We start from the raw sequence: 14,022 nt of genomic DNA on the forward strand, positions 1-14,022 counted from the left end.
TATATACACACACACATATACTAAAGTATAGTATTGGACTGGTTGTAAATAATTGCCTATAGCGTGTGAAACATATGTCTGTGTTCTCATTCATCCAGGTCATGGTATATCTATAGAAAATAAATCAAGGCAATTGGACTTGCTGTGTTGCCAAGCCCAGATGCCTTGATTTAGTTTTTACAGATATAAGTGTATATTTTTTTTTATTTCATCCTTTCATATAGGTGTGCAAGATGTGCGGATATTTTTATCCACTTCTACTATTTGTTTGTGATATGTAGTTTTTAAACGCAAGATATATACATACTGTACACATCATAATTTCACAGCAACATATAGCTGCAGCCCAGACCATACGGAATATTCTGAGCATTTTATAGTAAAGAAATCCCTATATACAAATATCTCTCTTGCTACTAACGGAGCCGTGTATCTTACTATACAAATAAGATAATATTAGTATTAGGTAAATTATGACCATTGGGATATATGAATATTATGGGGTTAATCATTATCATTGCAATGCCGTTATCATATAATCTCATATGAGGTGACTAGAATATTATCTGTAATTTAACTATAACCTGTTAACGGTAAACGGACTCATTACAATCGGTGTAGTTATGTATGGAATCGTTCTAAATAAAGAATTTCTGTTCATTTATAAACACAATTGTTGTTACTATACTAACGACCATATACAATCAGCTGTCAGTTGTTCCCCTAAGAAACTATTCAGCAATCAGTTTATACCCCTATAGTTATCATTCAGTAATCAGTTATTACCCCTTAAGACCATTTAGCATCTGTTGTTGCCCCTAGAGCGTTCAGCATTAGTGGTTGCCCCTAGCACTTATTCAGCATCACTTGTTGCCCCTAGAAACCATCCAGTATCACTTGTTATCCCTCCATAACATTTAGCATTAGTGGTTGCCCCTAGCCATTATTCAGCATCACTTGTTGCCCTTAGAAACCATCCAGTATCACTTGTTACCCCTCCATAGCATTTAGCATTAGTGGTTGCCCCTATAGCCATTATTCAGCGTCACTTGTTGCCCTTAGAAACCATCCAGTATCACTTGTTACCCCTCCATAGCATTAAGCATTAGTGGTTGCACCTAGCAATTACGCAGCATCACTTGTTGCCCCTAGAAACCATCCAGTATCAATTGTTTGGCCCCCTAGGGACCGTTCAGCATCAGCTGTTATCCCTAGCGATCATTCAGTAATCAGTTCTACTGACCATAATCAGCACCCCTTCTCTTGGACCACGGACGTTGGTTGCTGTAGCAGTCCCTGTTCCATATAGTTGAATTATTCTCCTCTGGTGAATAGTGTCCCACCACAGACACTATAATCTATAGATATCACACACCTCCTTAAAGAGCTCTCACCCCTCCCTGTCCTCAGCTGTGCCATGGCAGGGCTCCCTGGGCGCTGAAGTGTACGGAGCAGACCCATACCGGACGATAATTCTCCTGTGTCAGTGGATTGCTGAGGAAGAGCAGATCTTCTCCCTGCAGCCATCAGACCCCTCTGCACACCAGTTCCAATTATTTGCCTTTTACTCCATGTCAGCCTGAGCGCTTAATGCTAATTAGCAGCATACAGCTTGATTTTCAGCTAGTCGTCTCTATACACAGAATGGAGAACTCACATGTTGCCTTTTGTCTTAATGAGAAAGTCTTTTTTTTATAATCCGAGTCTGTGCAATTGGCAGAGTGATAGCAGTCCAGGGAAAGCACTGTGGAGGGTCTGCAGGGGAAGAAACCAAGGTACAGTGAAGATGGACTGCAGCTGGATAGGAAGACTATGGATGCTGAGCTCTGGCTAGACAGGTAGGGTGACAGGGTCTCTTTAGTTGGCAGAGTCCAGGCTTGTAGGGGTCCTGTGGCTTACTTGAATTCTCTTTAGCTAGGAACCAGTAGCAGTTCTCTAGGTGTTGAGTAGCTACAAATCCTAGCAAGCAACAGCAACCAAGTTGCAAATGTTACTTGCCTTGCTCTCCATTGCTGAACAGTAATTGGCATTCTGAATATCAGAAGTGGGTTAGCATAGACAGCCCAATAATTCTTTCAGCACAGGTTCCCTTTAATGCTATAGGTACCAAGCTGCTAGAGACATTTGCAACGTTTGGTGCAGACCTATCTCCACTTGGGGCCCATTCACACATATGGGTGCAGTGTGGTAATACACGTTTTTGGTGCATTGAGGCATCCCATTCATTTGAATTACCCCTAAATTTTCCAATAGAAACAAACTGACACTCAGTGAGTCCCAGTTTACACTTTTGCGTTACATGGAGGTGCGCCAAAAGTGCATTAGCACGTATTCATGCAATGCGTTATAAACATGCGGCCAGTAAAACTTGCATATTTGCCTGTGCATCCAACAAATGCGTGGTCAGAAAATGCGGACAGCTTGTATCTGGAAATGCTGCATGTGTTTCTTTGTCAAGTGTATAGTGCATGAGGCAGCCCTTGCAATGGTGGCAAGAATGCACGTGATGCGCACTCACGCATCATGAAAGTGTGAGCGGGGCCTAAGGCTGGCCTCAAACCTTTGGAGTGCAGTAATGCAGCATGTACCCAATTTGTTCATTGCCGTGCCATTCATATTAAATGGCACCTGAATGCCTTTGTGTCATACTACATGGTAATGCTCCACTGTGTGCTGTGGTGCTCTGCATTGCCACAAAAAGGGTCAGGTTCAGTTTGGGGTGCACCAAGGTGCATTGGCACCAGCCTCAAATTAATGTGCATGCAGTAATGCACCACATGGGTCTGAAGAGGGTCCAAATGGTCAGATATTTCCCAGAATCTTGTAAAAAAAATTTGCAGCACTGTCATAAGCCAAAAGGTTCGGCTCTGTGGAGCATTCATGTGAATGGAAGGGGGCGGGAACAATTTTGGGAAGAGTAATAGACTGCAGAAGGGTTTCCAACGTAATCAAATGTTCTGGTTGACTTGTTCAGGGCCCTTCATAAACTTGGACAGTCTGTCATCTCATGCTTATGTGTTGCATTAGATGGTGGTAGGGGGTGCAGGACGTCTAAACATGCACAATCCTATCCTGGGGCAGGCAGAGGGGTAGGCAGAAGAGGCTGCCATCTTGATCACTTCAGCATGAGGGGGGCACACTAATGAAGGACCTGCAACCTGCCCTGATAAGTGAGTTCACAGCTTATGTAGGGGGTACACTTTGCTCTGGTTATCCTTGGGTGCCAAGAGACCTTGTCCCAGCATTGCTCATATTGCTCAGTTGCTCATGTTTATGTGGTGGAGAAATGCAGCCCCCGTGCTGGATGACCGCACTGTGCTGCCTGAATTCACATGTGCTGAAGCTGCATTGGAGATTTTATTATCTTGTTATAGAGAGAGTATCTCTAGACAAAGCAAGACTATCCATGCCCCCTTGTGGGGATTTCCCTTCACTTCCTGTCCTGGACACACAATAGGAAGTGAAAGGAAATCTTTGTAAGAGGAAATTCCCTCTTAAGACCCATTCACACTGTTTCACTACATTAATGTGACCCTGGCCTATATGTTGAAACGTTGCCGGAATTCCACACTTCCGGAGTATGATTGCCTGCTCTTCCCTGCTGCATGTTGTGTTTCCTCCCGCTGGCTCATACGTCACTTCTTGACATACAAGCCAGGTAGAGCAGGTATTCAACCCGCCTAAGTGTCAAAGGACAGGGTCATTTTTTTCATGACACAAGTTACGCAAAGACAGCCTATTCATTTTGAGTGCATGAAAAACTGCACCTGCACTATTTTTGTCAATGCAGAACAGCCCAACGCAGGGCTCTTTTCCCTTGCAGGGTCCTATGCAGCCGCCCTTGTGTGTGCTAGTAAGTTGTGTGCATCCCAGCAAATACACAGGCACCGCAAGGGCCAGGCATTCTTCTGCTTTCAGCTTCTCCAAGCTAGTAGATGAACAGCTGCTGGAGACTGCTCTGTCCTTACTGGACAGGATGTTCAGGGAAGCTGAGCTGAGAGAGCTGGAGCGGTTCAGAAACATGATGACTGTAAGTGCTGGTTCACACCTGACAGTTTTGTAGTGCGTCCTACGCTCGATGAACGCACTACAAAACGGACCAAAATGTAAAAATCATTGAAGTGAATGGTATAGTTCCCACCTGTCCGTATTTCCGTCCGTCCCGAACGCACTACAAAACGGGCCACGCTTGAAAAGGTCCCGAAGCGTTTTTGATGCGTATTGGTCCGTTTTGTAGCGCGTTAGTGCCCAAAGACTTCGACGGGAACGGACGAAATCGCGCATAGAACGCGCGTTCCACACATGTCCACAGAAGACCACTCCCCCACAGAGCTGTTGTTGAAGAAGAAGATGGAGGATGCCATGCTTGAATCTGAGGCCTTCATAAAAAACGGACGAAAACGCGCGTGTGACGCGCTTATGCAATACGCACAGGTGTGAACCAGGCCTAAGTGCTTGGGCAAAAAGTTAAAGAAACCTTTTGCTGGGTCATGTCTATTTGATTTGGATTCAATATTGAAAAAAAGTTTGAGAGCTTAATATTACTTTCATCACTTTTGGCAATCTCTATTAGTTTAGGCCCGGTTCACACCTTTACGTTTTGTAGCGCGTTCCTACGCTCTACAAAACGCTCAAACACCGAAATTCCATTATTTCCTATGGGTATGGTTCACACCTGGGCGTATTACAGGCCGTATGAACGCGCTACAAAACGCCCTACGCCCAAAGAAGTACAGGAGCTTCTTTGGGGCGTATTTGCCGCGCGTATCCATTGGGATACAGACAGGTAGCCCTTGGAAACGCACGTTTTTTACAGCAAATCGTGGTAAAAATGCGCAACAAACGTGCATATTGGATACGCTTAGGTGTGAACCCAGCCTGAGGCCTGGTTCACACCTAGGCGTATTGCATATGCGCGTCTGTGATTCGCGGTAAAAAAAATTGCGCGACAAACGCGCGTTTCCGAGGGCTACTTGGCTGTATCCCAATGGAAACGCGCAACAAAAACGGCCCAAAGTAGTACATGTACCTTTTCAGGAGTGGGCCGTTTTGTAGCACGTTAGGGACGGGCTGAAATACGCCAAGGTGTGCATCAGACCCATTGAATACAATGAGATTTATATTTTTGAGCGTTTTGTAGAGTGTTCGTCGAGCGTAGAACGCGCTACAAAACGTTCAGGTGTGAACGAGGGCTTAGAGCTACTATGGAGAGTTTTAGCAGCTCAGTCATGCGTCTACAATTACTAGGAGGAGCAACTGATTGGGGAAACAGGACAACTCACTACCTTTGAAGTCATGTAGTAGAATTTTGTAGCAATCACTTCTGTATGATGGGAGCATTGTGCAATTGAGGCAGATTGATCAATGCTGCATCCTACTTGTATAGCTTACTCCATAGGCAGCCATGCGTCCCACCAGCGATGAATTGCTACTCCTAAACTCGAGGCTGATATAAAAGATACAAATTAATCCAGAAATGTTTTAGTTTGTTTTAAATACAAGCAGTGTATGCACCTGATTTTCTCCTCTCACTTTCCCTATACAGCAGGGATGGAGTGCGCAAGGAATAAGCAGTACAAGGAGCCAAACAGTTTATGTGCTGAAAAGAAGCATGCTGATGGGAGGTGAAAGCAGAGTGACAGAGAGATCAACGCATCACTGTGCTGATCCTCCTTTCATGGTCCAGTCACAGCCTGGGGGCGGGTCCAGTACAACCTGGGTTTAAACGTAATGGGTTGAATGATGCTGGCCGTCAGACTGAGGGCATCTAGTGGTGGAGAAATGTACTGCAGGGGAAATATCTGAATTGATGGTGAATATTGTAACAACGCTGGTTTTGTTATTTTATCTTTATTTGGCACATTTTGGGGCTGGAGTTATGCTTTATCTGTTAAGCTACTAAAATCTCCTGTGTAGCCCTAGCTTAGTGAGATGACTGCCAGCAAGTGTAGCCCTAGACTAGTGAGATGACTGCCAGCAAGTGTAGCCCTAGACTAGTGAGATGACTGCCAGCAAGTGTAGCCCTAGCCTAGTGAGATGACTGCCAGCAAGTGTTAAAATCTCTCAGCAGCAAGAGACTAAGGGCCTACTAATATTTCTGCGTTGCAATAACAAGCACTATTGCAATGCATGCTAATGCATGTAACATACATTACTGCATTGCAGTGCTGTTTATTCTTTGGCAATGCACTTGTGTTGTAGTGCATGGTCATGCAATGGTAGTGCTTTGCAGTACCTTATGTTACAAAAAAAGGGTCATGTCCAATTTTTTTGGGCACCTTGGGGTGCATTGGCAGCCCATTAATTTCAATGGGCTGCCTTAATGCAATGCATGTTAATGCATGACCTAACACACATGAACGCCTTGCAATTAAGTAAATGTCAAATCGCCGGTGTAGCTTAGCCCTGGTGGACATAGCAGAGCGCGTGCCCTGTTTTTAATTGGTCTTTTGATGCAAAGCGCAGTCAATGCACCAGAATGCAGCGGGTGAGATTTGTCCCAGCATGCCTCTGCGCGACACTTCTGCTTCAGCGTGACTATCTTAACAAAATGCTGGAGTGCATACAGTATATGCCTTTTACCTGCATTGGGGAAAGCAGCAGGATGCATCCAAAGGCTCCAAGTGTGCACAATCCCCTTAGAATGGAGGGAATTAAAGTCAGCCACAGGATATTAAAGATAATTCCCTGGCACTGCAGCTGGAGACTCACTAGGCAGCCTGAGCTTGCACTGTGGTGCCACCCTGCCTGTCCTGACTTCCCCAGTGCCAGGAGGCGGGGCTGACTCCGGGGGGCGTGACCAGGCTGTCGGCTCTGTTTTTGCTCCTTGGTTCCTCCCCCTGCAAAACAAAACTTTGATTGCAGCAGAGCAGACAGCAGTGGAGCTTGCAGCTGCCAGTCAGGGTGAGTGAGGAGCTTGGTGTGGGGCAGCCTAAGGGGCCCCTGGAATTGCTTGCCTTTCTTATCTGCTCTCTGTGGCCCCTGTGGAGTTGGGATGTAACCAGGTCTGGCTGTGCCATGTATTGGAAAGGCGATCAGATGTTTCTATGTAAACTGGAAGACAAGGATATCCCTGCGGTGCATTCTGACAAGGTAAGGCTGCTCAGACAATGGGGGTTCGTCCTGGAGGGGCCAAGTTGATATTTCTATGGGGGAGGGGGGGGGGGTGCAGAAATAGATAATGTAAAAAAAATATGATAAATGGCAGAAGTTCCAGTGATACTAATGCAGAAATGTTCTCATTGGCTTCTTGCAAATCCTGCGCTGCGCTTTCATTGCTACATTGTAATCTCCATCCTATAACATTATAACATCCATCCTATAACGCGGGGACAATTTTCAGGGACTGGGTAAGAAGGAATTGCAATTGCAATACAGTAATTGCAGTAGAAAGAATTATAAATTGCACTGATCTTTTATTGTTACATTATAATCTTCATCCTATAACACGGGGACAGTTTTCAGGGACTGGGTAGGAAGGAAGTGCAATATAAAGAATTATAAATTGCGCTGATCTTTTATTGTTACATTATAACCATTTATCTTATAACACAGGGACTTGTCCCAGGCACTGTGCAGGAAGGAATGACACTGTCTGCCATTAGTGTGTATGAAAGAAGGAAACCAAATGCAGATTTCAGCAGTTGAAGCTTTGCAAATATTCTTTGCAGTTGAGCTGGATCCAGATGGAGTTTTGTTTTCTTTTTGCCTAATGTCCTAATCAGCGTGGAGCGATTTGATGGCACCCGGGACCCCAAATCTAGAGGGACATCAAACCCCTTTCCCTGCGCTGGGCACTGCCATCTACATCAGACTGGCAGCACCTGCCTGGCCTCCGCTGGACCGATTCAGTCCTATTGCCGAACTCTCAGCAATAGAAATCCCCCCTAGGAAAAAAAGCTTCCACTCCTCATCGTGCTCCCACTCCTGTGACTTCACATGTCAAACTTCATTTAAACTCATAAAATCTAATAGGAGGTCAGTATACCCAAAACATGTACAGGTGTAGATGTAAATAAACAAAACAAAAACGTTTTAAAGTAAGATATATATATATAATTTCATGTAAAGAAAAAAAAATTCCCCGACATAGCAGATCGTTCAATATTTAGAAACAAATGGTGATGACTTCGGTGATGAACGATATTTAGAAAAGACGTGCAGACATTTGTGGAAGGATCTTTATTGACTTTGGTAATGTGTGTGTGATACAACCCATGTAGTATAATTATTGTGTGGTACATGTTAAATATAGTACTGTATTTTGAAGGCAGCAATGCAATATATAAATATTACAAAGTAAATCAATTTATTTAATAATAAAATAATATAATAAAGCTTTCATTAGCAGTATTTTGTGACATATAATAATAATAATAATTAACATGATCTACTTTAATTACTACTACACTGTAATCGGAGTGTTCATCTAGTGAAGATATTTACAAACCTTTAGCACAAGGATAAGGATCGTTATTTGGCTATGTATCTGTAATCTTCAAATCTCACTGCGCGCAGCGGAAAATGTCACTTTTTCTTTTTAATAAATATAATTACCCTGGTGTATTAGCTTTGTGAAATGAGCCTTGTGGTGTTTTGTGTAGTATTGTTGTTGTGGTGCGTCATTAGATAAGTACTGTGTGTTGTTAATTATCAATATATATTATTGGTTTGTGATCTTTGCGTCCTTTATGTAGCACTTTCAGAAGTTACTTTTTTTGTATATTTGGATAAACGTGCAGACATCTGTACATCGCTTCCTATGGTAATGTTTAGGGTTATGTGTGCAGTATAATTGTGTGGTACATATTTAATGCCGGCAGCACTGTTTACTAAAGATTTGTGTTCTAGAAGAACCATATTGTTGTATATAATGAGGCTGATTTACTAAAAGAAATAGAAGCTGTTCACCGATTAATCCTGACCTTGTTGGTAAATAAGGAGAAGCTGTGTTCACTCTGAATAGCCAATCATGTGCTACCAGAAATCCTTTATTTTTCTTTCTAACTTCCCTTGCACCCGATTGGTTGTGTAAAGTGAACATGTTTACCTTATGTACTAACTTATTACTACTTTGCAAAGTAAATTATTACACTTTGCTAGATGAACAGCCCCCCATTCCTTTAGGAAATGTATCTCACATTATATACAAATGTAACACACATATACATCAATGAATATACAATACTGCAGGCTAAATATTATACAGGAATCACGCAATTACAGTGTAGGTGTATGAACAATTACATTGAAAACGCGGTGTACCCTTGTCTTGGTGTATGCACAGAATATTATGCTTTGTATGTTTGTGTATTGTTTTAGCATTGTGTATCTGTGGTGTGATTACAACTGTGTCATTATTTGCATGCAGTGCGAATAATATGATGATTGCATTAGTTATATAGAATTTTTGCACATCAATTAATATGAGTGTGCAATAGATATGAGGTCAGTAAACATTTGTCTGCAGCATATGATCGTATGTGTGTGTCTGTGTGTGATCAGTGTGTTTGTGTATTATATACTTGTGTGAGTCCTTTAACATTATAATGCACCTTATACAACCTTATATATGAGGTCAATAAACATTTGTCTGCAGCATATGATCGAATGTGTGTGTCTGTGTGTGATCAGTGTGTTTGTGTATTATAGAAGTGCGTGAGTCCTTTAACATTATAATGCACCTTATACAACCCATGTGTGCCTAATATTACTGTACAGTGGATGTTTATTATACATCGTTATGTATCAATGATTGCACTGTTTTCTGTACCTTCATGGTGACAGTCAATCAATGACTGCATCATCATCAATGGTGTATCATCAATGTGCGCCCTTTATACAAGTGTTTGTATTATACACCTCTGTGTGTCAGATAATAATTCTATTTAGTATCTTCTCTAGATTTGTGTGTCAGTTCACATTTCTGCTCATGAATGTTGTTTTATATAGTTTTCCATACTAGTAAACATGCGTTTATAGTGAGTGTATTAAACACAAAATAGTGTGCAGTGTGTGTATAAAAGATCCGCATTCAGTACAAGTTGCACGTTTCTGTATGTGAATTATTGATGTGCAGAATGTAGTTTATATCCTTGTCTGTCTGTACCAGTTTGGATATATTTTATACCCCAGTGTGCCAGTTTGGATGTATTTTATACCCCTGTGTACTAGTTTTGAATGTATTTTATATCCCTGTGTGCCAGTTTGTATATATTTTATACCCCTGTGTGCCAGTCTGGATATATTTTATACCCAGTGAGGCTGATTTACTAAGTAAGTTGAAAATGTTCACCGAAAGAGTGAAGAATAACTACAATTATCCAACAGTGTGCAAATGAAATAAGAATGTAATTTTACATGATTGGATAATTGGATGGAATCTTCACTCTTTTTATTTGGTAAACATTCCCAACTTCTTTAGTAAATCAGCCATTTTGTGTCTGTATATGTTCCACTATATGGTGTACCCTTGTGTGTCTGTATTTGTTTGGTTGTATATATTGTAACACTGTGTGTCTGTATTAGTTTGGATGTACAGTAAACTCCTTGTTATCCGGCACGGGATTGGTAGATTTGGGATAACTGAGAGTCTATTTTATTTTGTACAAACATGCAGTGCTGGTCTGGATTTATTTTGTACCAGTGTGTGTGTGTCCATACCTGTTTGATTGTATACTGTAACTGTGTCTCTCTGTATCTGTTTGGATTTATTCTGTTTTCCAGTGTGTGTCTGTACTGGTTGGGTTGTATGCGGTAACAGTGTGCATCTGTATTTGTTTGGCTGTATTTTACACCCTTGTGTCTCTGTACCTGTGTGTCTGTATTTGACACCCTTGTTTGTCTGTACCCGTGTGTCTTTACCTGTGTGTCTGTATTTTACACCCTTGTGTGTCTGTACCTGTGTGTCTGTACCTGTGTGTCTGTATTTTACACCCTTGTGTGTCTGTATCTGTGTGTCTGTATTTTATACCCCTGTGTGTCTGTATTTTATACCTTTGTGTCTGTATCTGTGTGTCTGTATTTTACACCCTTGTGTGTCTGTACCTGTGTGTATTTTATACCATTGTGTCTGTACCTGTGTGTCTGTATTTTACACCTTTTGTGTCTGTACCTGTGTGTATTTTACACCCTTGTGTGTCTGTACCTGTGTGTCTGTAGTTTATACCTTTGTGTCTGTATCTGTGTGTCTGTATTTTACACCCTTGTGTGTCTGTACCTGTGTGTATTTTATACCATTGTGTCTGTACCTGTGTGTCTGTATTTTACACCTTTTGTGTCTGTACCTGTGTGTCTGTAGTTTGTACCTGTGTGTCTGTACCTGTGTGTCTGTATTTTACACTCTTGTGTCTCTGTACCTGTGTGTCTGTATTTTACACCTGTGTGTCTGTACATGTGTGTCGGTACCTGTGTGTCTGTATTTTATACCTTTGTGCCTCTGTACTTGTGTGTCTCTATTTTATGTCTCTATACCTGTGTGTCTGTATTTTACACCCTTGTGTCTCTGTACCTTTTTACTGCCCATAGATATAAGAGTGCTTGATTTATTAAATGAGTAGAGCAGGGGTAGGCGACCTCGACACTCCAGCTGCTGTGGAACTACAAGCCCCATGAGGCATTGCAAGACTCTGGAAGCCCCAGGCCTGACTCCCAGAGGCATGATGGGATTTGTAATATCATCCCAGCTGGGGTGCCGAGGTGGCCTAGTCCTGAAGTAGAAGCTGTTTATTTAACACAGCAAATGTTCCCTTCAAAAAGTTTACGCTCTCTTTGCAAAACAAAGGCTAGTATTGACCTTGAATACCCAACCCAGTCCAAAGAAAATGTCAAAAAACAAGACTCTTGCTGGGACATGATTGGTTGGTTGGACTGAACACAGCTTTGTCTTATCTACTAAGCTCCGTGAACAGTCTCTATTCCTTTAGTACATCTACCCCATTGCTTGCCGGACGTCTGGCCTTTTCTATAAAAATGGAATGCAATGCAATTTCTGCTACTGGGGAAATCATGTTTGCAAAATTAGATATGAGACATTCATTGCCCAATAATCAATGCAGGTACACAAAACGTCATGCGTGTCTCGACTTCACATGTACATATGACGTGCAATTATGTTACTTTAAAAAAATAGACGCGCGCTCATTCGTACAATAGGTAGTGGACAAAAATCCAGGTTGCACAGATCAATGTTTCTGGCAATGTCGGCCTCTTGCAGGAATCACTTTTCCAAAAATAGACATATTTCTAAAATGAATAAACGACCAACTCAAAAGAGCACGTCTCTGAGGATCTCCCTTAGACCTGGTTCACACCTGGGCGTTTTACATCGCTGATCGACGCGCTGTAAAACGCTCAACATGTGAAAACCAATAATTGCCTATGGGCACGGTTCCCATCTGGGCGTATTTCAGCGCGTAGGAACACGCTGAAAAACGCCCTACGCCCAAAGAAGTACAGGAGCTTCTTTGGGGTGTATTTTCTGCGCGTATCCATTAGGATACAGCCGGATAGCCCTTGTAAATGCGTGTTTGTTGCGCGTTTCTTTTACCGCAAATCGCTGTAAAAACGTGCGGCACAAAATGCGCGGCAAACACGCATATTCCGTACGCCCAGGTGTGAACCCAGCCTTAAGCTGGCCATACACCTTACAATTATCTGCAGATTTTCTATGGTCAGTCTCAGATGGAAAAGGTGCCACAGATTCCTCCATCTACACTTAACTGTGTGGATGGAGTAATCTCCACCTGGGCCAATCTGTTGCACTTTTTCCATCTGACCACACAAAGTCTGCTGTTACACAAAATGGTTAGGAGGGCCCTGAGTCTAAAGTAATGAGTATTTTTTTTTTCTTGCACCCAATTGGGTATTCAAAGTGAACACAACCTCCCCTTATTTACTGTTATTCACTTTGCTAAGTGAACATCCACTATTTTTTTAGGCCTCCAATTTACCCTGTTTTAATGTGTGCTGTGTTAAGGCAGCCCATTTACTGCAACACACACCGTATGCATTGCACTACGCTGCACGCACTAATTTGTACAAAAGGACCTGGCCCAAAAATTCCAGCTGCACAGAGCAATATTTCTGGCAATATCGGTCTCTTGCAGGAATCGCTGTGCAAAAAATACGCATGATATTCATTTACATGAATAAAAAAACAACTAAAAGTCTCTGAGGAATTCTGTCCTGTGTGTGTAGCTGATGTGCAATGTACGTGGTACTTACCTGTATATTATATTTGTTATATTTTTAAATGCAGTTATATCTGTACTCCATTTTCCCTTTTTAATTTAGTTTAATAAAAGTAATTCTAAATATAAAATTATCATTTTTGCAAAAGTGTGCACATTTGTGAACATTGTAAACATTTTAAAATATCCTAAAGGATTTCAGTATAAATTACATTTGTTGTGTATTTATCTGAATTTGTGAAAATATAGACTGTTTTTGGATCTCCAACTCAGGAGAGAGCAGCCTATAAGAACTCATAGATGGGTCCCAGCAAAGGTTGTCCCCTGAGCTTTGCTAACAGTCATACTAAACCAGGGGCGGGCAAATTCCAACCCTCCAGCTTTTATGGAACTACAAATCCCATGAGGCATTGCAAGATTTTCACAGCCACAGACATGGCTCCCAGAGACAGATGCATCATGGGATCTGTAGTTTCACCACAGCTGGAGGTCTGGAGTTTGCCCACCCCTGTACTAAACCATAACCTCAGAGGAAACTACAACCTCTTTAATTGTAACTAAATATCTGTGTCTGATAATGGGATCTCATTCATTGGTACATAATAATTTCTCTTGCACCTAATTGGGTATAGAAAGTGAACACAGCTTCACGTCATTTACTATCATTCACTTCGCTTTGTGACCGTCCATTGCAACTTCAGGCCTCTGCGTTACCTTGTGTTAAAGGGGCAGCTGCTTCACCTCAACATACAGCACATATGTTGCTATGCAGTGCGGTTGCGCTGTCTGCTCATTTAAAAGCTCTTTGGTGCATATTTAAAATGTGCGCACA

At 42.1% G+C, this 14,022-nt stretch overlaps 1 protein-coding gene across 1 annotated transcript in view; it reads left to right on the forward strand.

Annotated features, from left to right (window-relative positions):
• Positions 1 to 6,868: 6,868 nt before the first annotated feature.
• The window catches only part of LHX8 (LIM homeobox 8), a 30,666-nt gene continuing 23,512 nt past the window's right edge, over positions 6,869 to 14,022 (forward strand). The window contains exon 1 of the mRNA XM_018576879.1: positions 6,869 to 7,092. Within this exon, the coding sequence (XP_018432381.1) occupies positions 7,018 to 7,092 (75 nt within the window). The 5' untranslated portion in view covers positions 6,869 to 7,017. The remainder of the gene's footprint in view (positions 7,093 to 14,022) is intronic.

This window comes from Nanorana parkeri, unplaced genomic scaffold, assembly GCF_000935625.1.
Source record: "Nanorana parkeri isolate BGI_ZX_2015 unplaced genomic scaffold, ASM93562v1 scaffold79, whole genome shotgun sequence".
NCBI classification, from domain to species: Eukaryota; Metazoa; Chordata; class Amphibia; order Anura; family Dicroglossidae; genus Nanorana; species Nanorana parkeri.